Source organism: Protopterus annectens, chromosome 13.part0 (assembly GCF_019279795.1).
Source record: "Protopterus annectens isolate FY-2018-M chromosome 13.part0, PAN1.0, whole genome shotgun sequence".
NCBI classification, from domain to species: Eukaryota; Metazoa; Chordata; order Ceratodontiformes; family Protopteridae; genus Protopterus; species Protopterus annectens.
The window spans coordinates 929,362,156-929,385,637 of NC_056747.1; the positions used below are offsets into that span (position 1 = coordinate 929,362,156).

General features: G+C 41.0%; 1 protein-coding gene across 2 annotated transcripts; it reads left to right on the plus strand.

Annotated features, from left to right (window-relative positions):
• Nucleotides 1-337: 337 nt before the first annotated feature.
• Nucleotides 338-23,220, plus strand: LOC122787790 (coenzyme Q-binding protein COQ10 homolog B, mitochondrial-like). 2 transcript variants are annotated; one of them, XM_044054690.1, is made up of 5 exons: nt 338-591; nt 7,871-8,026; nt 10,883-11,075; nt 17,090-17,191; nt 21,766-23,220. In XM_044054690.1, the coding sequence occupies exons 1-5, from the start codon at nt 494-496 to the stop codon at nt 21,931-21,933; spliced, it is 717 nt and encodes a 238-aa protein (XP_043910625.1). In that variant the 5' UTR covers nt 338-493; the 3' UTR covers nt 21,934-23,220. The 2 variants fall into 2 exon arrangements, with proteins under 2 accessions (XP_043910625.1, XP_043910626.1); XM_044054691.1 differs by lacking the exon at nt 338-591 and adding an exon at nt 1,044-1,145.
• The last annotated feature ends 262 nt before the right edge of the window (nt 23,221-23,482 follow it).

Consider the following 23,482-nt stretch of genomic DNA (forward strand, 5'->3'; position numbering starts at 1 on the left):
CTCACAGCAAAAGAATCAGATCAAATCCAGCATCTTGGCTGACCAAAGAAACAAAACAACTCATGAACCAAAAAGACAAGGCCTGGAAAAATAATACAAAATTCAGTAAAAGATGTGTATTACAACTATAATTGCTGTTGTTGATTTTTTTCTTTTTATTACTACTAAAGACAGCTAAGAAATGTGGTGAAATTGAAGAAAGGTGTTAAGACACGTCAGCTTATGCGCTCAGCAATGACGTTACTAGCTAAAGATCAGACCTAGCTGCAGGGACTTCAAAGATCATGTGTAGTTCAGCATGACCCTATCCTAGGGTCGTGACCTCCCAGCCCCTAAGGTCTTGAATGTAACGTCAGCAGCACAGACCGCCCCTTTTTAGCGTCAGCTTAAATCCTAACTGTACTATCTGAATCGTGTGTTGCGAGCGTTAGAGTTAGTTGCCGGCGAGGCAGAAACGGTAGAATAAAAATTACACGTTTTGTACTAGGAAGGCATGAACAGCAGAAGCGCTCTTTTTCTTAGAACTGTTGTGGACTTGGCAGAAAGTCAGTCCTTTTCTTTATCCAGTAGGCGTGTGGTTACTAATGTTCGGTGAGTGAACTAATCCCGGTGGAAGGTTGCGTTTTTTGGGGTTGTGTGTTGGGGGGGCGCAGTGCATTTAGTATTTTGTTTTCAGTCTCTACAGACCACCTTTGCACAATACGTGAAGGTATGCTATTGTGGCTAATTGCCCCAACTAAGCATTCCAAACTGTGTAACTTTCGTAAAAGCCGGTGGTTGGTGTCCGTAGTCTTTTAAAACGCCTCTTTGCATTTTGTGAGAAGATGTTTATGATAAAGTGTAAATTGGTATGAGGTTATTTTCTGAACTTTCAATTTTCGGTTCGCATCGTTAGGAACAGGATGCCGTTTGTGGTTTTCTTTACAATCACGTGGCTGCTCTAGAAATACCATTTAATGGGAGAGGCGTCTGTGATTGTTTAGTCTTCACCCGTTTTCGCCTTGTTCACAGTAATCTCGGAAGCAAGTGATGGGTCCGTCATTAATTATTCACTGAATACCGGTTAGTTTTGTCACCAAATTCAGTTTACTTTTATCTTTGGGTGTAGGCGCCACTCCTCTAAAAAGACTTCACATGGTAAAGAGGTATGCAGTAACAAAGTTTGATAGCCGGTTTGTTGAAGAGCTTGGGGTGGATGGCTGTAGTATTGTATAATCCGGTTTTTGAGGTTGTATTTGTAATTAAGGAGTTTCCGTCAGTTTCTGTGACTAAGTACACTTCGCACTGGTGCTCTGAGCGGACTGCCTGCCTGTTAGCTTATCCATGAATCCATTAAGGGCGTCTTAGTCGTTTATTATGCTGACTCGAAAGCAGATCGTTAAGACGATCACGGTCCAGGAGCTGATGCATTTTTTTTTTTTTTTTTTTTAACGATGTTTAGTTGTGTAATGGTAAAAACGCATGTTTGTTTTGTTTGTTTATTTTCAGGAAACTGAAATTGTGCTCAAACCAGCATTCCTAAGTGACAGTTCCAGTTATTGTGTGTATGCATTTTTTACATCATAGCCTAGTACTAAGTTAACTGCCCTTACGAGCTATTTTAAGCCTAGCCAGTTATCCCTTGTGAGACTCAAACCCTGCACCTTGTGTTTGTAAGGCAAACACCTTAACCATTAGGCCACCATACCAACTCTTATTTAATCTGTTTGTGTTGAACACACGCACGCAATTACAATGTAGACCAGAAGCTGATGTAGTCCCCCACCCCCTTAATTATTTTGGGAGTGGGGTGATGTATCCCACTGTTTTTAGTTCTCTGAAGCCCCTAACACGCACAACTATTTATCTAAATTAATTGCTATATAAAATGTTGCTTTCACTTAGTTTGCCTCAAATTTTAACCGGGGGGGGGGGGGTAAACCATGCAAATTCCAGTGTTTGAAACTGGGGTTGTCTTGAATCCAGGGCCCTGTACACCATAGTCGGAACAATTTACTACTACACCATTTGAGCTGTAGTTGGCCTGAGTATAATGCTGCACAGGGGTTTGTCTGTGCAGTTATGTTTTCAGTTCTTGGCTTTGCAGTAGTTGTGTTAATAGTTTAGTGTATAGTAAATGTTGATACTGGTAAGCTTGACAGGTTGTGTGCTGTATATAATAATGTGTATTTGATCCCTTTAAGAATGGAAAGGCAGATGATGACAAGTTAGTCTTAAGTTTCAGAATGAGATTCTGGAATGAATGTATTGCTTCTACAGTACTACGTTTGCATATCCAGATGAATGCACAACTAGATCTACAAATGTACAATATTAATGTTACTATATCTCTGCATATATTTATTTTGCAGCTTGCACGTATAGCAAGTGACAGCATTTCTCGCTCCTGTTGAGGACAATCTTCTGTACCTATCTTTGAGCTTGCTGAACTCCTGCAATCTTCTGTACCTATGTCTGTCTGAGCATGCTGAACTCCTGCAGCATTGGGCACAATGATGTGGACATGCTATTCAATTTTTTGTGTTTACAGTACCACATAGATCTTTTATTTCTTAAATGCCAGTATAATCCTGCCCAAGTAATTTGGTGCCAGAGAAATTTTGTGCACTGCACCCCATGCTGAGGAATGCAGTGTCCACTGCAAAAAAAAAAAAGCTGATGGTATTTTTGTTCTGAAATATTCCACTCTCTGCTAATTTATTCTTAGCACCTCCCAAGAAAAAAAAACGTTTGGGCAGTCGACATTAGTTTGTATTATCTGCCCAAGGGCATTTATAAGCCCAGCCAGAATGTGTTGGCTGTCGCCACCCCCTTAGGTTAGTTCCTTGCACCACTGTCCAGCAGAGCCACTGCAGTGATCCCTGGGGTAAATCTTCTGTTTCCCATCCACCCATCAAGGTTTCTCTTGAGTGTTAGTGAGGTGCTCTGCCTGATTTGGAATCCTGTTCCAAAGCATGGGGAGTCTCTGGGACAGGAATCTATCCCTCCAGCATATCCTATTTATTGTTGTGGTGAGGTTTATATCTCTAGAGCATGTGGCCTTCCCTTTTGATTAGTCTGAAAACATTTTATTTACTTTTGAAGTGTGCAGTAAATAACTACACAGAACTGTTCTTTTGCAAAATGGAGGTCTTGATAATGCTACAACTTTGATGCCTCCCACGTTTGATTTGGTGGTCTTGTAGGTAGCACTGCACCCTCAAATATAAAATGTCAAACCCATATGAAAGGCTTCTAAGAGAGGGTATGCTGGAGTGATGGCAGACTTGTAAGACACCAATGCAAGATCATTAGGGTGACTACCATTTTTTGTGCTTCACGGGATGATTGCAGACCAGCCTCTGCTACATCCAGGAAAGCTTAATGCTGAATTGCTACAGGACAGTTAACTGCCTTCCCAAGATTATGCCCACATTGCTCTTAGCCCACTGCAACCTAACCAACAGTTGCTTAAGCTTAGATAATGGTTTTACTTGAGCACATGCTCACAATATTTCCCAGATAGAATGTGGCTTATGGCTCATTGTTTGGGGCAAGTCAGCAGTCACCTTGCCAATAACCAGTGTTACAAAGCACCTCCTGCTCCAGGAGGCCAAAAGAAGTGCGGTTAAGATCTGCCTTAAATGAAATGAAGGTTGATGCAGAATATGTAATGGAACGTAATTATTCCAGAGACTGAATAAGTGCTGAGTAAGCCAGTGTTATTTTTTGACATGGCTTCATGTCTGCGTATTTGATGCCTGCTTTTATGGAGGTGGTACAAGAGGGTTACATTCTTGATGGCACAAAACACTAGATTTAATTTCCTTGTATGAATTTGTCTGATTCCTACAGCTGTACCTGCCATTACTGAAATAGTACTGCATTGTTTACCCTTGTTCAGGATGCACTTAAGTACAGTCAGTCACGTTCACCTTATCGCATCATTGGAATTATTTTCATCCTCTCCGGTTTGCAAATGACTTCACATCACTTATTATTGAACAACATGGTAATAGCAGTTCAGAGATCATTATATCATTGCTATTATCTTTACCATTATTGTTGCCTCTTGCAACGGTTATTGTTGCATTAAGTAAAACGCAGAGGCATTGGGTGGATTAAATGGTCGCAGCCATGTGTTTGTCATGTCTTTTACTAAATCCAAAGGATGGAGATGTGTGCAAGGCAGGAATTATCAGGGAGGCGCTTTTAATTTCATAGCAATGCCCTAAGCACCACAAAACAACAGACAGCACTTGTGATATCCTGCCCTTCCAATAGTCATACCCACATGACAAGCTTTCTTATGACATTCTCAATTCCTCTGGGCAGCCTTAGTCTACCAAGGAGCCATTGCTGGGCTGTTAAGTCTGCTGGCAATACTCCAGTTTGGGCTATGTGGCCCGTGGGAGGTCTAGCTAAGAGTCCTGTGGACTTCCCCCACACTTGCCTTGGCCTCCCTTATCTTTCCTGTCTTCTGCTTTTTAGTGCTAAACCTGCCTGTAATTCCTTGTTTAAAAAAAAAAAAAAATGCATTCCCTCCTGACAGATGAATTCCTATCCCCCAGCATACCTCTCTGGCCAGCTGACCCCAATGCCAGGGTGGCAAATGTTCACCCACCGATGCTCCTTAATAACTTATTCAGCATATTACTAATTCTCTGCCTCATCTTTTCCATTGCATGAGTAAAAGAATGACCCACCAACTAAATGTACTTCCAATTCGCCACCACTTTTGCCGAAATAGAAAAAAATAGACGTTGCACCTGACCTATAATTTTTATTAGCACTAGATTTCTACCTTCCCATTCTTTTGTCAGCCTGTGATGCTCCCATTGCATATGCACAAGAAGCTGTGCCTGTCTAAAAAGAATGCACCATATCTGTCTAATCCTGATAGCTTAGCAGTCTCTTAAGACTGCCCTCACCTGGTACTGTGGGGGGCTTTGCTGATGACAAAAGAATGGGCCATTTAATATACCCGTGCAATACTCCGACATGACTGAGGATAACTTCCATTCTACACAGTTGTGGTAAGCACCCTCACCCACTGACCCTTCCTTTTTGGTCCGTTTTGATTTTAGACATGTAAACACAAGTGTTATCGTTGAGCAGTTGCACATGTGCCAAAGGTAAAACAATTTGTTGGCTTTTCTTGCTCAGTTAACCATCTCTGATCACCTAACAACCCTGCAGAAAGCCAGCTGAAAAGTAGCCCTTAATAAAGCTACTTCATATGCAGAAACACTAACAGCCATCCATAATTTCGTAGTATTGCTGGACCTGTGATTTGTCTCTTATCTAAGATCTTTGGTGTCTTCCTCCCCCCAACCCTTAAACATTACTTGGACTTGAAAAGAGTTAGCTATGTCCCTTAATCCTACAGCCTGATGAAACCATTTCAAAGCTGACCGTGTGCTTCTTGCCATCCCTAAACTCCCAACCCCTTTCCTACATTACAACAATATAATCCCATTTGGTGAGGTGGGATTGGCCATGTTGGCTTCCAGCCTTTGGATAACCTTGTCTGCAAGAATTGCTCAGTGCCTTTATTGTACCTTACCTTTGTCCTTGCAGTGAGGGCATTACACATTTGCCTCCATTCTCTGTTGCCCATAATTCCTACAACTGATTTGGCACTCGTTCTGGAGTAGGTTTTGCATTCAAAGCCAGTAACTTGAACCAGGCCCACTGTAGACGAGAAAAGGAATCTGCTAATGGAGTTATCAATGCCTAGTATGCCTTGTGCCTTAATGTAATATCTAATGTCAAATACTTGAGTAAAATGCCTTCTCGTGTTGTCCAGTACTCCTTTACCCTCCAGTTGATCAGGGTAAAGCCAAGCCACCCTGTCCTTCATCTGTTTCCCCCAAATTTCCAGGGCTACTGTAACTGGAAAAAATTCCATCTCTGCAATTGAAAGGCTCAGCTTGCCTGTTGATCCAGCCATGCCCTGCTGAACCACTGTCCCTGAAAATAGCCACCAAAATCACACCCTTCTGCAGCATCTGTGAATACCTGAAGTGGGGGCTGGCCTACCTTTTCCTGCCATATTGCCAACCCCCCTGTATCCTGTTTAAAATTTTGTTAACCATAGGTTCATAGGTTCATACTAGGCTATCTGCCCGAGGGCATTTACAAGCCTAGCCCATCGTTTTGTGGCTTACGCCACCCCTTTAGTATGGGGAACTATACCCATTATTTTGCTGTGCCTCTGTTGAGCAGTGACACTGAGGTAATCCCTGGGGTATATCTGCGATCTCCCATCCATTGGTCAAGATTTCTCTTGAACAAGGCCAGCGAGGTGCTCTGCCTCACATGTACCGGGATTTTGTTCCACAGCATAGGGAGTCTTTGGGTGATGAATCTATCCCTCCAGCACTTCCTATTAATAGCCGTGTCAAGGTTTAAGTCTCCCGCCCTTGTGGCTCTGATGGATCTAGATTTTTTGAGGTGAAGCATATTCATCAAATCTGGGTTTGACATGGCCTTGTATGTTAGGCAAAGGTCACCTCTGAGCAAGCGGTAAGCGACTGAATAGAGCTGGAGTTCTTTCAGTCGGGCAGCATAGGACAGATTTTTGAGACCCTTTATCCTTTTGGTGAGGAACTTTTGTGGCGCCTCCAGCTGCTGCAAGTGTTGGGTCAGATACATTCCGAATGGGGCATTGTACTCAATCATTGGTCTGAGTGATGAGTAAAGGGAGACTATGACCTCCCTTGATCTAGATGAGAATCCCTTCATGATAAGGTGGGCAATGTAGAAGGTCTTCCTAACTACTTTGTGTTCTGACTTTTAAACCCAATCCCTGGTCAGCTTGACCCACCCTCACCTCTTGCCCTATCCTACATCATGGTGATCACTTGCCTTGCACACTGGCTCAAAACGAAGGAAGGTTTGCTTCATTGCATGCATTGCAGAAACAAAATGCTGGTCAAGACTAAAACATAACAGGATGATGCAAGCAGGTTTTAAAGTCCACTTTTTGCTTACTTTATCAGGGCACTGTTAAACTGTACTTCCCATTTGGCTACAGGAGAGTAGAGGTTCAATTTAAAATTGCTAAGCTTCATTTCAGTACAGGCCTTGGAACTTAATGTTGGAGTTGCAGATATTAGCATTACTGCCTCCTGATGCTTGGTTCCCTGACCCGTGATGTGAAGGTGTGCCTTGCAGTGGACTAGCATTCCATGTAGGGCTGCTTCCTGTCTTTTGTCCAATTTGTCAGAACCACCCCACCCCCCCCCCCACCCCAAATTGGATAGTAGGTATTGGCAAGTATGTTTTAAAGAGCAATTGACATGAGACCTAGGATAAAACAGGACCAACTTGGCTGCTTTTGTGCACCCCTTGTCAAGGTGTGAGGCAGTTGCTGTTGAAGAAAAAAAATCTGTTTTTGATCTCAGTTTTTCATTTGTGGTCTGTTGCAACTAAAATATGATCGCTTAAAACATGTCCACAATCACCACCAGTGCACCCCCCCTTCCAAACCAGTCAGGCCAGTTATGCTTGCTTGCATTGAATGTAAACCATTTTAAAGACATATGACATGTTTTTGTGGTCAGATTCATCAGGGTTGTAATGAGAATAATTGAGTCTGTTCGTGTTTCCCTGGTGGCCTACCTTTAATTTCAGCTTGTGTGCACCAGGGTACTTGACATACAAGCAGATTGTGGTGAGAGGTAGCTATAGAATTCCTTTGCGTGCACCAGGGTACTTGACATACAAGCAGATTGTGGTGAGAGGTAGCTATAGAATTCCTTTGCTTGAAGACTTGAATTTGTAGAAACTGGAATGGATTTGTGAAGATTTAAGACCAGCCCCCCAAAGTGTGAACAAACTGGATTGGTATGGACAAAACTAACTTTTTTTTTTTTTTTCCTGCCAGGTACCTGACATCTTGTGGTATTTTAATTACACAAAGCTCCAAGCCACCTCCACTGGTTCCAGGTTCTGCTAGCCATGTTCCATGTCATGGATTCTTCAATATTGCCCCTGCTTTGGGGAGCAAGAAGATGCAGTATTCTGAAACGAGGGTCCTTGGGTAAGTACGTTTGCTGCTTGGTTAATAACATATCTTTTGAGTCACGATCTTGAATTTCATTTAATCACTGTAGAATTTCCAGTCCCACACTTTTTAAAGTGGTGAATTCATCTGATGTACTATTCAAAAGGTCTGTGAGACTTGTGCAAGCCTGTGCAATGCTTGGGGAAAGCATTTGCTGTGCACACCCACTTCCCACTGTCTGTGAAAGATGAATTGCTTTTCAATTTTGTGTCTTTGGGCTTTTTATGGGTGTGAGTGCATATCCTGTAGGCAAAGAGCAAGCTTTGTAGGTTTTGGGCACAAAGTATTAGCTGCAACTGAACAGGCATCTTGTGTGAAGAGTAGAAGTTTGTTCTAACAAGTCTGTTGGAGGGCTTTCACCCTTTGTGTCTCTTCCCCACCCCTGACACACATGCAGATTCTGTTGGTGGCGATAGCCAGAGGAGAAGGTTGTCACCTCTTGAAACTGTTCTTTGCTTAAATTCATCCCTAAATAGTATTTCCACCCCAAGTAGTTGTTTTTTCCCCTTTAACAGAAAAAACAGTCCAGAATAAGGATAACTGCAGTCCAGAATAAGGATAACTGGACAGATCCTGCAATCCTTTCATCAGAAGCTAATTTGACTGACTGTATGGAGCAGTGAGACGAAGGTTACCATGCTCCACGCGAGGCATACGGAACGTTTAATTGTGAGGGATGTCAGTATCTGTAGAGCTGGAAACGGTGGACTTATCAATTTTTGCTTCTGTAGTACCAACCACAATCCCCATAGATTTGTACACGTATCTACAAATTGCTTGCTTTTTTGGGGGGGGGTTGTTACCTTACAATTAGGTTCAAAGAGATTTTAAGCCTTTTATTTAGAAATTATTTCAGAGTACTTATAGCCCCCTTTAAAAAGTTACTCTTGACAGCTACACTATTTTGAGCTGTACCTGTATAATTTCAAATGTGTCCTTCACTTTTCCTATCCCGTTTTGAGTTGAACTGTTGGCTGTGTAACCAGAGCCAAATGTGTACTTGATTCTTTTGAGTTATGTAATCTATCATGTTTCCATGGCTGCACCCATATTCCAGTTTAACAAGTGATATGCATTTAGCCAGTGTTTGTGTTTTTTTTTTTTTTTTGCCATAACCCCCCCCCCCCCCCAAAGCATCTTTAACTTTTTATAATATTTGATGCAATTCTGCTGTCTGTCTTCTTGAAAAGACATTATGGACGGGTAATATATTCTATGTTCCATCTATTCAAAAGATAAACCGTGATTCAGTGCGAACTTGAAAACACACACCATTGATTTGCTAATGGCGTCATTAGGTTAGGCAAAATTGCAAAAATGAAGCGCAAAATGTCACATAGAAATTATTTGCTGTGTTGACGTCATTCCAAGTTAGAAGTGGTACACACATTTTACAGAAGTGGTACAGTATCTTAAAATTGGCCTTGGAAAGCGCACCTAGTCTCTTGGTTGTAAATGGCAGGTCGGCAATTAAAGGAAAACACCTTCTCCTGGAGTTTACCTCTACTACCAGGATGCTTTTCTTCTACAGTATGATTCCAATGCTGTGTAAGTTTGAAACCCACTTGTATTGGTATTGAACTAAAATAGTGAGTAAAAAGGTCAAGGGAAAGTAAGGTTAACTTCTCACATAAGTTGCATTGGAATTTGTCTGCTCCTGCATGACATAGCACAGACGCAGAGAAATTTTTAGTCAGGAGCTAAGTCTGTTGTAAATGAGACAGGTGTGAAATTGTTTTCCATTGTCATGCAGGAAAGGCAAGCGCTTACTGATTCATAGCTGCTTACAGTGTAGCCAGAGCAATTGGATCAGTCAAGGGTTCAAAGGCAGTTTTCGCGCCTCTTGACAAATTTACGTAAGCAGCATCACAGTACTGAAATGGTAAGCTTTAAACTTTAAATGTTTGCTTACTACTTTGCATGTTAAGGTGACTTTAGTGTAGTATTAAACATGTCTGTGGCATTAAAAGAATTACAAAATATTTTCTGACTTCTCAAAGTGTCAGCACATTTACTAAAGTGTAGGGGGAGGCACTTGTCAGTTCATCTTGGACCACAAAAAGATACTTTGAACAAAGGTCTGCAGTTTAGCAACTGTTTGTTTGCAGCTGTTTAATTCTTTGGTATACTGTAAAACGAGCCCTGAGAGAGAGACAAATGAGGACCATTCAAGAAAAAAAGCTGTCCTGTTGCAAACTGTCTATAAGATCTCAGTGACTGACTATCCCATTATATGTCAATGAAAAGGGAATACACCACTGCTTCCTTATGTCTAGCATGACTCGTATAAAGTAGACTTGAAATGGTTATGGGAAAGAGGCTTGAAGAAAAATAAGATCACGTTGACATGTCAAGCCCCACTGACAGCCATTTTGCAGAAAGCATTAAAATTCTATAAGAAGCAGTCTGAGTGAGATGTTAAAATAACTCAAAGCAGAGCTACAGTAAAACTAGATTTTAGTTCTAAGGTGGAGTTTTCCTTAATATCAACAGAGGCCTCTGTTTTAGTCCAGGTTTGGCTTGAATTCTTTACTGCACTTGTTCTGTGTTTATATTGTGCTACCTGAGAAAGTTAACCACACTGCTTACAGAGTTGACTTGTCTTATTTGGCATTTGACATCTTAATATTGATTTATTTTTAGAAGCAAGTCTGAAGTCTGTAAAACGACAGTCCAGTCCTTTTGTACCCTAAATTGTGGAACTTTGATTTTTGTCCTTGTTGACTTCTGTTGCTGCAGAAACATTCAGGTGAAGTGGGGGAAGCATTTCTAATGATCAGTATGTAAAAATGACTTGTCATTTTTTTTGCCTTTCTCCCACTACCCATTTAGGTATTCTGCAGAGCAGATGTATAATGTGGTGGTAAATGTTGACAAGTACCACTTCTTTGTGCCATGGTGTAGAGATTCCAAGGTGATATCCAAACGCAGTGGACTTACAAAAGCTGAGTTGGAAGTTGGCTTTCCTCCTGTTTTGGAACGTTATGTGTCTGAGATTTCTACAGTTCCATATCACCAAGTTAAAGTGAGTTAAACATGCATCATATCAGTTTGTGGTTTGACCTTTGCAGAGTTTTGGTTCTTGGTGTTTTTCAAGTTGGGTGGCTATGAAGTATCTGTATGCATGTACTTGGTTATAACATTGTGGTTGTTATTCTGTTACAGTTGCTTCTATTCTTGATAGAAGTAGATACAGTGGAATTACTGGGTGAGGATTTTGGGTTGCCATCTAATTTCATGCTAGTAGAAGAAAGATTGTGGTTTAGAAAGACATTACTCTGGGCAGTAACCACAAACTGGAGAGGGAACCAAGCCCACGTTTTTTTTTTTTTTTAAGTTGCGTGCAAGCTGTCAAGAGTCTGAAGTGTGTGTTCTGTGGCAGGTAAATGTGCAACCTTGTGCTTCCTGCAGCTACAGGAAAGACTTTGACTGCTTGTCAAGGAGCTATAAAAATGCAATTGGTACTTTTTTTTTTTCAAAGTTGTAGATGACCAAAGCTGGGAAAGCTGTCTTTGGTAAGCAGTTTCATTAATTTTTGAAGGTATAACTTGTGCAGTCACCTCTGGTTTCTGTAGAAGTGTGTCTCACACACTTAGTACAGGAGCCTTGCTGTCTACTGCATTGAGCTGTGAATATGAAATGCCTGTGTTCCAGCAGTCAGCATTGAGACCCGGTGAATTTCTCCATTTTGCTGGAACTACAAATCAGGTCTAAACCATTTTAACCTACAATTGTGTCTTCGGTGTGAATCTAAAGTCACAGGACCTGTTTAAATCCATATCCAGTAGTCACATGATGGGGGGATTTGAACAAACTAATTTTACAGCATTCATTATGTTTTATTGCATCCAAAAGCTGTTGCATTTTCCTTTTTAAAGTTGTTGAATGTGTTCATATTCTTTCGTGACTGGTATGGATTTTTTAAACATGTTGATAACTAAGATTCACTTTGGAGACGCACTAGAGATGTAGTATTTCTGTTGGGTCTAGTAAAGTGGAGAGAGATTCATGCTGTCTATATTTTGTGCTGGAACAAGGTTTATATTTGTTGTGTACAATTATTGTATGTCTGTATGATATTTGTGTGGTCAGCCTTGGTTAAGTTTGCTGTGAAAGGCTGCAGCTGCTTAAAATTATGGCCCAGTTAGCATAACTGAGGGCTGGTTGTCCAGTAGAGCCAACTAGAAGTTTTGTTAGTTGTAGGTCAAATCATTTCTTTAGTGTACAACTTGATTATGTCTGTCTTGATCACTTAAAGATCTTGTGGCTGTCGGTGATGTATTTATCCAGTGATGTTTAGTGCTGCAAGTTGTGGTTTCTGCCTCCTAATTGGTGGGATTGTTTGAGCACATTCATTGAGGTATTTGTCAGGACAGAATGCATTACAGTAATGGATGTTTGTCTCTAACTGTATCTGCAGTGTCCCAGTACTACTTAGCTGGGATAAAGTCTGAGAGAAGAGTCCTATAATTCTACCAGCAATCCCTGGGAATTTAGGCAGCTTACTATTTGGTAAGGGGTAGTGGAAGATATTGGCTCAGAGGGGTAAGAAAGGGACCTGGTGGTGCTGGACAAAGTACTTGCTCCTGTGAGTGGTCAGTGTGCTCTTGAAGCCATGTGTCAAGTCCATACCCAGTTCTGCTAAGCTTATTCAATCTGTACACATAGGCCAGATTCAGTTTCTTGAACTGTTCGAGTCTGATTCATGTGCACTCTACTATTTGGTATCAGTGGTGGGATGGACCATCCCCCTGCTAGTTGCTGGGCAGTGGTGTGAATTCAGAGATGGTCCCTGTCCTTCATATGCCTTAGTGGTATGCTGATGAGAATCATGACCCGTCGATGCAAGCCCAGTTGTCGAATACTGGTGACGGTGGTCCATTTTTATAGTTGTATTTAGGGCAGTTCAATAGTTACACTTTCCATTCACTTGAACAGTGAACAGGTTTCCTGTAATTTGTGTGCGCCGGTGTCGCCCATTCTTTCCTGCCTTGGATTCCTGATGAACATTCTGCATCAAGTGTTGGGGAGTGGTGCAGCTTGCTAATTGGGGTGGGTGCCCTAACTCCCTCCATGGAGCACCTCCTCAGCTGTTCCACTATGCTCCACTATCTTCTGCTGAGGAAACCTGCTTGTACAACTCCACTAGGCAACACCATGTGCCCCCTCTAAAATGTGACACTTATTGAAAACCAAAGTTGCCTTATTCTCGTCTCTCTAGCTAGCTCTTACAGATCCACAGATAACCAGGGCTTCATATTTTATTAAGTGGACCTTGGTCTACTACCTTCTCTCAGCTGAGCTCTTTCCAGTATCTGGAAAGGGTGTTGCAACAGTTGCCAGCACTGTGTACTCCAACACTTTTGCAGGCTGTAATGGTACTCTGTACTGTGATGTATGAATGTCTGACCAAGTTATGTAAGGCTGAGTGTAATTTCTTAAGACATGTAATATGCCTAGTAATATTTGCAGTTCTCTTTGGGGGCATCAGGTTAACCTCTAAATATAGTTACCAAGGAATCTGGTGGTACAGTAATCCATTTTGCTAACGGAGCCTTAAATTTTAAGGTAAAAAGAGTTTATCTGCAGATAAGGATAATCTGGATGTTTTTGGCCTAAATCCACCAAGTTCTGGTAATTGGACAACTGGTGTGGTGGATGACAAACATCTCTGGTATATTTCAAAAAATAACTAGGAACATGAGAACATTAAGGGCCAATATTTGGCATCTTAAGCTGTTTAAAGCTTATAAATTGAAAAATATCACAACACGAGGATTAAGAATCCACATCCAACCACTTGGTGTTATTGATGACCAACTTTCTACAGATTGGGCACAAACACAACACCAAGCTTCAGTGTTTGTGGATACTCCTCACTTATTATGAAAGGATGATAGAAACTCAGATTTTAGAAATCAATGCTAATTGTCGAGGCCAAGGCTTTTGAGTCTGAAAGCTTCTATAATAACCATTTGACTAATTTGGCCAAGGATTTAGCTACATTAGAGGAACAGCTTATCAAAAAGAAAACTCAAAAATTTCAGAGAGAGATGGCTGATTATGAAAAAGGGAAACCTTTTGTTATCCAAAAGTGTGTTTTTTCTGGCCCCAGTTACAGAGCTATTAACAGAAGGAAAAGACCGAGATCTATACTCAGAAAAACCATGCAGTCACCAAGTGGTACTTCAGAAGATGAAACCTCATCTGCCACTGATTTTGACTGCCCTTCTAACCACGAATCTCCAGTGGCAAAACACAAACAACCCTTAGACCCAAAAAACTGAGAGGGGGGAGAAAACACAGAAGTTCACAGAACTTACAACAACTGTTGCAGAAGATTGAGAGTCAATAAATGTACACTATATTTCCTCATACGAATTGTCAACTGTACACATTATTGAATAAGGGTCTTAATTTTGTACCTACGTCTTTTGTTCCTGAACATGTTTTAGTCAATGAATTGAATGATTTCTGTAGACTTATTTTTTCAGACTTGGATAATTCTCAAAGATCTACTGCGTTTCAGTCTGGGAGATCTGATTTTCAACCTCCCATGGACAAACATGTAGCCATATTTAAGGAATGCGTTACAAGGATTTGCATTTTTCTCAAGGTTATTAGCCTATTCGACATAACCTAACCAAACGGGAACAGCAAGCACTAAATGCACTTGGTTCCAATCATAATAGTTATCCTACCGGCTGATAAGGGAGGTGGCATTGTAATGGATTGGGAGATGTATCAGGCAGAGGCGCACAAACGACTATCTGATGCCCATTTTTACATACACATGGTGGTGGATCCAGCTCCCAACTTCAAAAAACATATTGATTCATTTTTCGATGTAGCCATGGAGGAAGGCATAATTAACCAACATACATGCAAACAACTTAAGGTTTCAGACCCGATTCCCCAGTATTTATACTTACTCCCCAAGATACATAAACATCCAACATGCCCACCAGGCAGACCAATTGTTTCTTGCAAGGGTTCTCTTACTGAACCGCTGTCCTTTTTTAGATATTTAAAACCATTACTACCCCTGGTTAGGTCGAGACTCAGACGCTACCGAATTTTTGAATATTATTTGGGATACACAATTGGAATCTGACTAGTTTCTCTGTACAGTGGATGTAACCTCCCTTTATACCAGCATACCACACGGTGCTGGTTTACAAGCTATTGGTTAGATAATCCCAACTATACACTCCGGGTTTCAATAATTTCTTAGTGAAGTTAACAATGTTTTCACCAAAAACATTTTCTATTTTGAGGGCCAGTCCTGGCAGGTCAGAGGTACAGCTATGGGAGCATCTTTTGCTCCCATTTATGCGGACTTATTTATGGGTTTTTTTCGAGGAACAATTTATTTGATTCTAACTAACTCCTTTCTGGCTGAGTTAGATATTTGGAGACGTTACCTAGATGATTGTTGGATGGTTTGGCGGGGCGATGCGACACTGGTACACAAATTTGTTAGATATCTCAATAGCAATACGTGGGATATTCAGTTTACTTTAAACATGGAATATAAAGAAATTATTTTTTTGGATGTTATTACTCGACAGGAAGACCACACATTGGAAACTCTGGTACACAGGAAATTTCCAAACACATTACTCCATGCTTCCAGTCATCCCCGCCATATCATCGACCATCAACAACATCCCAAAGTCCCAATTTTTACGCATTAAGCATATTTGTTCTTTGGAAGAATCCCAAAAGGAGTGTCAACAAGACTTGAAAAACAGGTTGATAACTAGAGGCTAATAAACATTGCATTACCCAAACTGTAACCCAGGTCAGCAGTATGTAAAGATCACAACTTCTGGAATATCAACATGGAACTACTGGACAGAACACACAGACATCCCACCCTATCAGATTAGTCACTACATTTGGAAGCAATACCACAAAATTCAGGGATATCAATAATCATTGGGATATTTTGCGGGCGCATTAACATCTGAATGAGATATTACCAGATAGATATGCTTTTTCCTACCGTAGGGATAGAACTATTTATTAATTCACATCTTACCCATTATAAAAGGTATAACCCACCCATCCCAATGCAGAAAACATTATTTGGTGACTTTTTGGTAGGTTGTGTTCCTTGTGGTCACTGCAGTGCATGTATACACATTTTCAAAAGTGAAAAAATTACTAGCTATAACACTTCCAAAGTGTATGAGATTAGAATTTTTGGTAACTGCAGCAGTGACTGGTTAATCTATTTAGCTACATGTTCATCTTATGTAGGACAAACTTCCAGACCCTTTAGACTCCGTATAAGCGAACCGAGATTAGAAATGATAGAGCTTCCAATGCCCTATACAAACACACACACTCTCATACATAAAACTGCTAAATTCAAGCTTATCATAACTGATAAAATTCAAATGCACAGAACCTCCAAAGCAGGTTGGCATGAGATATTAGATTATATGGAGTCCTCTTGGATTACCAGGCTGGGAGCTTTATGTAGACCTGGTCTGAACAAATTAAGCTACATTTTTCTTTGGTGGTTCTATCTCATTTGGTTTGTATGTATCTCTCTAAATTTTGTGATAGTAACTGAATTTTCTGTTGCACTGAAGAAGGCTCATGTCTTAGCTGAATCCGGTTTGCATGATGGAGTTGCCACAATAAAAGCCTAGTGATTTTATCTTCCTTTATGCTGGATCATTTTTTGGATGTACAAAAAGCCCTGGAAGACCACTTTATTATGGAATGTAACACAAGTGTTGGTATTTGGAGTGACATTTCTGTGTCCTTGCAATATTTGAGTAGAGGCTGTGTTATGGGGCACAATGTTAGTAGATCAGGAGTATGTCGCTGCTTACAGTACTACTGGTATTGTAGTGTGGCAGTCTTAAATTCTGAATCTTTCCATTGTAGTGTCCTGATATTGGGATGTGATTGTAGAATTATCAGAGTTTATATACTGTCGCTACTTGAATTCTTCTTCTGCTTACTGAACTGTTAAGCTTGGATTTTTGGAACATTAACATTCACTTGTGTCCTGTCTTGTAGGCTGTCTGCAAGGAGTGCAAGATGTTTAATTACCTGGAGACGGTTTGGCAGTTTGGTCCTGGGTTACCTGGACAACATCAGACCTGTACTTTAAAATTTAATGTGAGTATCCTTTCCAAATTAATAGCATGTCCACATGGTTTACTATCACATTGCAGAATGAAGGCTTGGCAAACATGGGAATGTTGAATGTTAGCAGATTCCCGTATTGCCAACCTTCAATTCTGAGAGTCTCTTGAGCGAATGCCACTGTGCATCCACACATACATGGGTGGTGTTGAGTACTGAGATTGCAGGACAGTGCAGATCGGGAGATTTGCCCTTTTCCACACACTAATATGATTGCAGGTGGCAAGGGCTGTGAGGAGTACAGGGAGGCTTGCCCCCCCCCCCCCCCTGCAAAAACATTACTGTCAAGCGCTGTGCAGTACGGATCTGGTACATACTGCTGCAAAGGGAGGAACGAACTTAAGTCTTTGCCTCAGTTAGGTTGTTGGTATTCCAACCTAATTAATATTCCGCACATTGGTATTCCAACCTAATTAATATTCCGCACATTGACCATGTAAACCACAGTTTACATTTTGATAGTAAACCTATCCCCATATGTATGCACAAGAGCATCTTAGAAACATTTGCTTGTGCTGGTAGCCATCTTGGTGGGTTGTGGTAAACTCCCTTCAGCCATGACTTTGGTTAAAGATCATACTTGTATATTTTTTGTAGATGTGTGTTTTTTTGTAGGGATAAAGCAGTTGTCAGCATAAGTCTTAACTGTCAGGACTTGTCCCATCTTTTTATCATAAATGTGTGTTTTATTTATTTATTTTTTTTTAAGCATATTGAAGTTAGTACTTGCAGACTTGAAATCCAAAAATATTTAAAATCTATCCCAATTTTGGGGTCTTTGTAACAGCATTTTATGCTTTGTCCAGATTTCTTTCTGTAAGAGTTTGAGAAATGTGACCCACTACTAAACATCCCGTTGCCGTAGGGGAGCCCAACAGATCTCAAGATAAGTGAGCTTCATCACTTTGTATTTCCTTAAAGGTATTGGAGGCAGAACAGCTTTCTTGCAGAATGGCATATTCTTTCACCTTTCACCTTAATAGGACACTTAAAAAGCACATGAGGAAAATTGGAGTTGAAGTGTCAACTTGCTTTATCAGTTGTCAGTGATGTACATTTTAACATGTGAAGTTTACAGTTTCGTTTTTCCTTTTTGCATTTCTCTACTAAACAGGCTGTGGTGTACGAATACCGAAGTAAATCACCGCAGGCAGCTGGAGATCCTTTGAGAAGGGATAAAGCAGTATCTTCATGTGCAAAACATGATTAATAAAGGAGTCTGTATAAAAAGTATCCTGGCTAAGCAGGGATGTTGGTGTAAAGTAAATCCCCCCCCCCCCCCCGTGCATAACTAACCCTGTTTGATAAGTGTAGTTACACTGCGATGAGCCTAATGTAGTGACTTTACCAAGTAATGTGGTGCAGATGACCCAAACACTTTCTTGCTCTGCTTAATACTTTTGATAAGGCCCTTTGAGAATGATGAAGCTTTACTTTTCACTTTTTCATTGTGTATACATACGTTTGATTCCTTGTATTACTGCTTGTGGTCTGTGGCTTGTTCAGTCTTGACCAGTATAGTCCAGCTGGGTTTAGATAATTTTCAGCAAAGGCACTGTAATGAAGGAGATATTTGGTACAATGAAATTAACTGGGCTAAATTTGTAGTACCATCTAGCTTAAATTTAGACGCAAGGTGCATACGTAGGAACATGCAGCTGCATGGAAGTGCATTCACAGGTTCGCGATGTGTACTGTAGGGTACTAACCAATGAGTTTGCTCTATTGAAATGGGGGGGAGTATATTTAACCACATAAACTTCTCCAAAGCCAACTTCATGCTACTCAAGTCAGAAGTGACAAACTTCATGACACCCATGCAGACGGGAACTGAAAGTTCAACTGCTGAATCCTACACTAAGGCACTGTACGAGCACATCCACTCATGCATGAATCGTGCCATCCCAAATGGAACCAAAATGCTCTCATCCAAAAAAAGGAAGCCAATCTGGTGGTCCCCTGCCATAAACAAACTTTACAACAAAAGGAAGAAACTTTTGCAGAAAAGAGGAAAATCCCAGGATGCAAAAAACTCCCTTACTAGCCTCAGTAAGAAACTGAGATGCCTCATAAAATCCTCCAAAGCTAGTTACGAAAATAAAATTGCCAAAGATTCCAAAGACAACCACAAAGCATTCTATAACTATGTCAAGAATCTAAATGGCAATGCTCAGATCTGCTCTGAGCTAAAACAGAATGGCATTAAATATACTGATCCAAAGGATATTGCCAATATCCTGGCAGATCGATTCAGTGCCAACTTCACCCCCCTAAATGGCCCATCTTAATACCAGAAGATTGCCAAATTCCAGTAATAACGGCCACACAGGTACAAAACGCACTCTATCTAAAGCCAAGAATACAGCATCCATGGGACCAGATGACATCCCGGGCTGTGTACTACATGAACTACAATATGAACTGGCACCTCCCCTAAGTGTCATGTTTAATCATAGCCTCACCTCAGGTTTCGTGCCCACTGAGTGGCGCAGAGCTACAGTTATCCCAATCCACAAGGGGGGATCCACCTTGGATCCCGGAAGCTACCGTCCCATCAGTCTGACAAGCCTCATCTGCAAGGCCATGGAGCGTATTATCATAGAACTTATAAACAAAGACATTGGCAACCTTCAAACACTGGACCCCACCCAGTTTGGGTTTGTGAAGGGCCGATCTTGTCTCCTGAACCTGATTGACTTCTTTGAATCAGTCTCCAGAGCCATGGACAAGGGTAAGGTGGTCCACACAGCCTATTTAGACCTTGCCAAGGCCTTTGACACCATCCCCCACTCTGGAATCCTAGATAAACTTACTAAGTTGGGCATTAATCCCTATGTCACCCAATGGGTTGCTAAATGGCTTACTGATAGAACCCACACTGTAAAAGTAGCAGACTCCAAATCCATTTCCAGACAAGTGACAAGTGGAGTACCTCAGGGTTCAGTCCTGGGGCCGCTCTTGTTTGGCATCTACTTCTCTGAAGTACAGGTCAACACTAAGGGACTCTGGCTAACAAAGTTTGCAGATGACTGCAAACTGGGAGCCATTATTGAATCCCCAAATTATGTGGATACTCTACAAAAGGGTCTTGCAGAAACAGATGCTTGGTGCCAGAGCCATGGGCTCGAGCTCAATGCCAAGAAATGTATTGTTATCCCCTTTGGGGAAAAAAACATGTATCCATGAATTACCATATAGGTGGCAGTACACTAAACACAAAGTGTGATAAGAGACTTAGGGACACAGGTGGACAGTGGTCTCACCTTCGATGGCCACAACAGTCAGGAAATCCTATGTGGCACACCTCATCACGAAGGGCTTTTCATCCAGAAAAAAGGAGGTCATTGTCCCACTGTACTCATCCCTCATTAGACCCATTATAGAATACAACGCCCCATTTGGTATGTACCTATACAACGCCCCATTTGGTATGTACCTCTCAAGACATCTGCAACAACTGGAAAGGCCTCCGAAATACCTCACTAAAAGAATCACAGGCCTAAAGCAGATGCCCTACGCTGACCGCCTTAAACTCCAGCTATACTCTGTCGCATATCGTCTACTCAGAGGCGATCTCTGCTTAACATACAAGGCCATGTCAAACCCAGAGCTGTTGGACATGCTACACTTAAAGAAATCCCAATCCCTCAGAGCTGCACGCTCCAGAGATCTAAAACCTTGTCATCACAATAAACAAAACATGCTGGAGGGATAGGTTCCTGACCCCGAGACTCCCCAGACTCTGGAATAGATTGCCCATACATGTCAGAGTGCCTCTTTGGACCTCTTCAAGAGGAACCTTGACGATTGGATGGGAGAGAGGAAATTCACCCCAGGGATCACGTCAGTCGCCCTGCTAGACAGGGGTTCAGGAAAGTAATGTGGGAAGAAATAGCCAGGGAATTGTTATGGCTAGGCTTGTATAGGCCCTATGGCTGATAGCCTAGTACCAACCTATGAACACACTTGCTGTGATTTTCCTATCCCTGTATGCAAGTCCTCCAGTGTTGCTCTGCAGTGCTTAATTCTGGAATTCTGGACTTTTGAAACTCTGGTCTTCAGAATATTGATCCTGTTTGAGTATGTTTTCTCCTAATGAAACACTACAGTATTAGCCTCCTTTTGCAGTTGTGGTTGTGTCTCCCTTTGATTTAATTGAAGTTTCTTTCCTTTTGCAATGTTGCATCATTGCATGGTAGTATTGCAGGTAGAAGTCTTTCCTGTTTAAGTTGGGTGTGAGATGTGGCAAATGCAGGGATAGCAAAGTCCTGCTCATTGAGCTGGGATGCTGCCATAATTTACTTCACTGAGTACGAAACTTGTTTGGTTTGTCTGCATGTAATACTTGCGCTATAGTTGTCATTGGAAATGATTAGTTTGTCTTTTCAAGGGAGACTGAGCTGCAGTTGCATTCCTTTCTGAAATATAGCTATTAATATATATTAATATATCAAGTCTCACTTTGCTTGTGTTCCTTCAGAAGATTTGAGCTTGTACTGTAGATTTAAGGCTTACTTTTTTTTTTTTTTCTTCTTCTTCTTCTTTAGGTCTCTTTTGAGTTCAAGTCACTTTTGCATTCCCAGTTGGCTAACCTGTTCTTTGATGATGTTGTGAGGCAGATGGTGGCAGCATTTGAGAAACAAGCAGCAAAGATGTATGGCGCACCAGTGCCACTTCTACAAGAGGAAGAGATGTGTGCAGCACAGTGCTCCTGACTGGTTGAAAGCACGTCTGACGAGAGAAGGGTTGCAAGCATGTCTGATGAGAGAAGGCTTACCACCAAAAACTTGATGGGACCACCATCTTGCATTTAAAGGCTTTGCCTTGGTCATTTTCCCCCAGGTTTGTCTGGGTAGTACTGGTAGCACAGACTTGTTTTATTTATAGTCATTTATCTTGTCATGCAAACAGTTATTTATTCTAATTTTACACCATTTTATCACTTCTGCTTTGGTTGTGATGTGTTTTTCCCGTATGCATTTATATGCAGTACAGAGCTTGTGTATTTAAAGCCAGTATTTATCCGAACCACCATGGAATGCTACAGGGGAAGATTATTTTACACTGTGATTAAAAGTTTTATGCATAGTAGCATGAACACAATTTATGTATGGTGTTACTGTAGGATTTAAGTTGTGAAATCTGTTACCAGTGAATGTGTTTTCTGTAATGCATCAGGTGCTGCTTTGGGGGAGTATTTTTATTTTGGTCTCTTATAATGGAGCAGTCTGAGCAACTGCCCTTTTTACCACACTGTACTGTGCTACCAGGCTCAAATGCAAACTCTGTACCACTAATCCAGATAACTTTATTTTAAGGCAAAATAGGTTGTGATCAGTAGTGGCACAAGGAAGGGCTTGCTCTGTGCTGGGGCCTGACTGAGACGGGTGCGTGTATTCCGGTGACAACTGTTTTTTTTGTAGTTGCAGAGGTTTGAGGACTTTACCTGGAGTCTGGGTCGTTAAATGTACCTCTTTGGCTTTAGTTACTGTCATTTGGTGTCTGTGGTCAAATGAATAGAAAGCAGCATTGCCTGGTTGGAAATGTCTCTTCATGGTAGTAGTTGAGCATTGTCACATAATCCCTCAGTCGTCTTTGTTTCCAGCAAGAGTACAAGCCTAATACTTTTTTATATTTTCTGTAGACTATATGTATTTCCTATAGTATATGTTGCAGAACTTGAAAGAGTAGTTCTTTTGAATTTATACCTCATTCTGAAGGCAACTTCAGTTACCTTTTAGCACCTTACTCTGGTGTCTGTCAGTATAGCAAGGGTCTTGCTTTCATAATGTAGTTGTGTATTGATTGCACATGCCTAAACACCGTACTGAGTTTGAAAGGAATGTATATCCCTGCATATACATAAAATGTACAAATTGTCTGTGCACTTTTTTGCAGTGTATATAATTTTTTTAGTAGTTTAAAAGCTGCTGCATCATTGTTACTACTGATTTATGATGAAAAAGTATAATTTTGTAATAAAAAAAAAACTTGGAATTGTAGTTCATTGTAGGAATATTATTGTGGCTGGGGCAGAGAGAACTACCAATTTGTTTTTTTTTAACCTGATTGAGACTTGAGTAATGCATTATAAAAATGAGGTTGGAAGATGCCCATCCAAAACATGAAGGCCTGCTCGAAGTATTTTAGTACATTAAATTCTGAGATGTATGTCAGTGGTTTTAAGATGGCAGGCTGGAATATACTAAATTGGTTTGCTACCTTTTGCAGAAGGTTGTACTATATTTCTCAAGTCCATCCCCA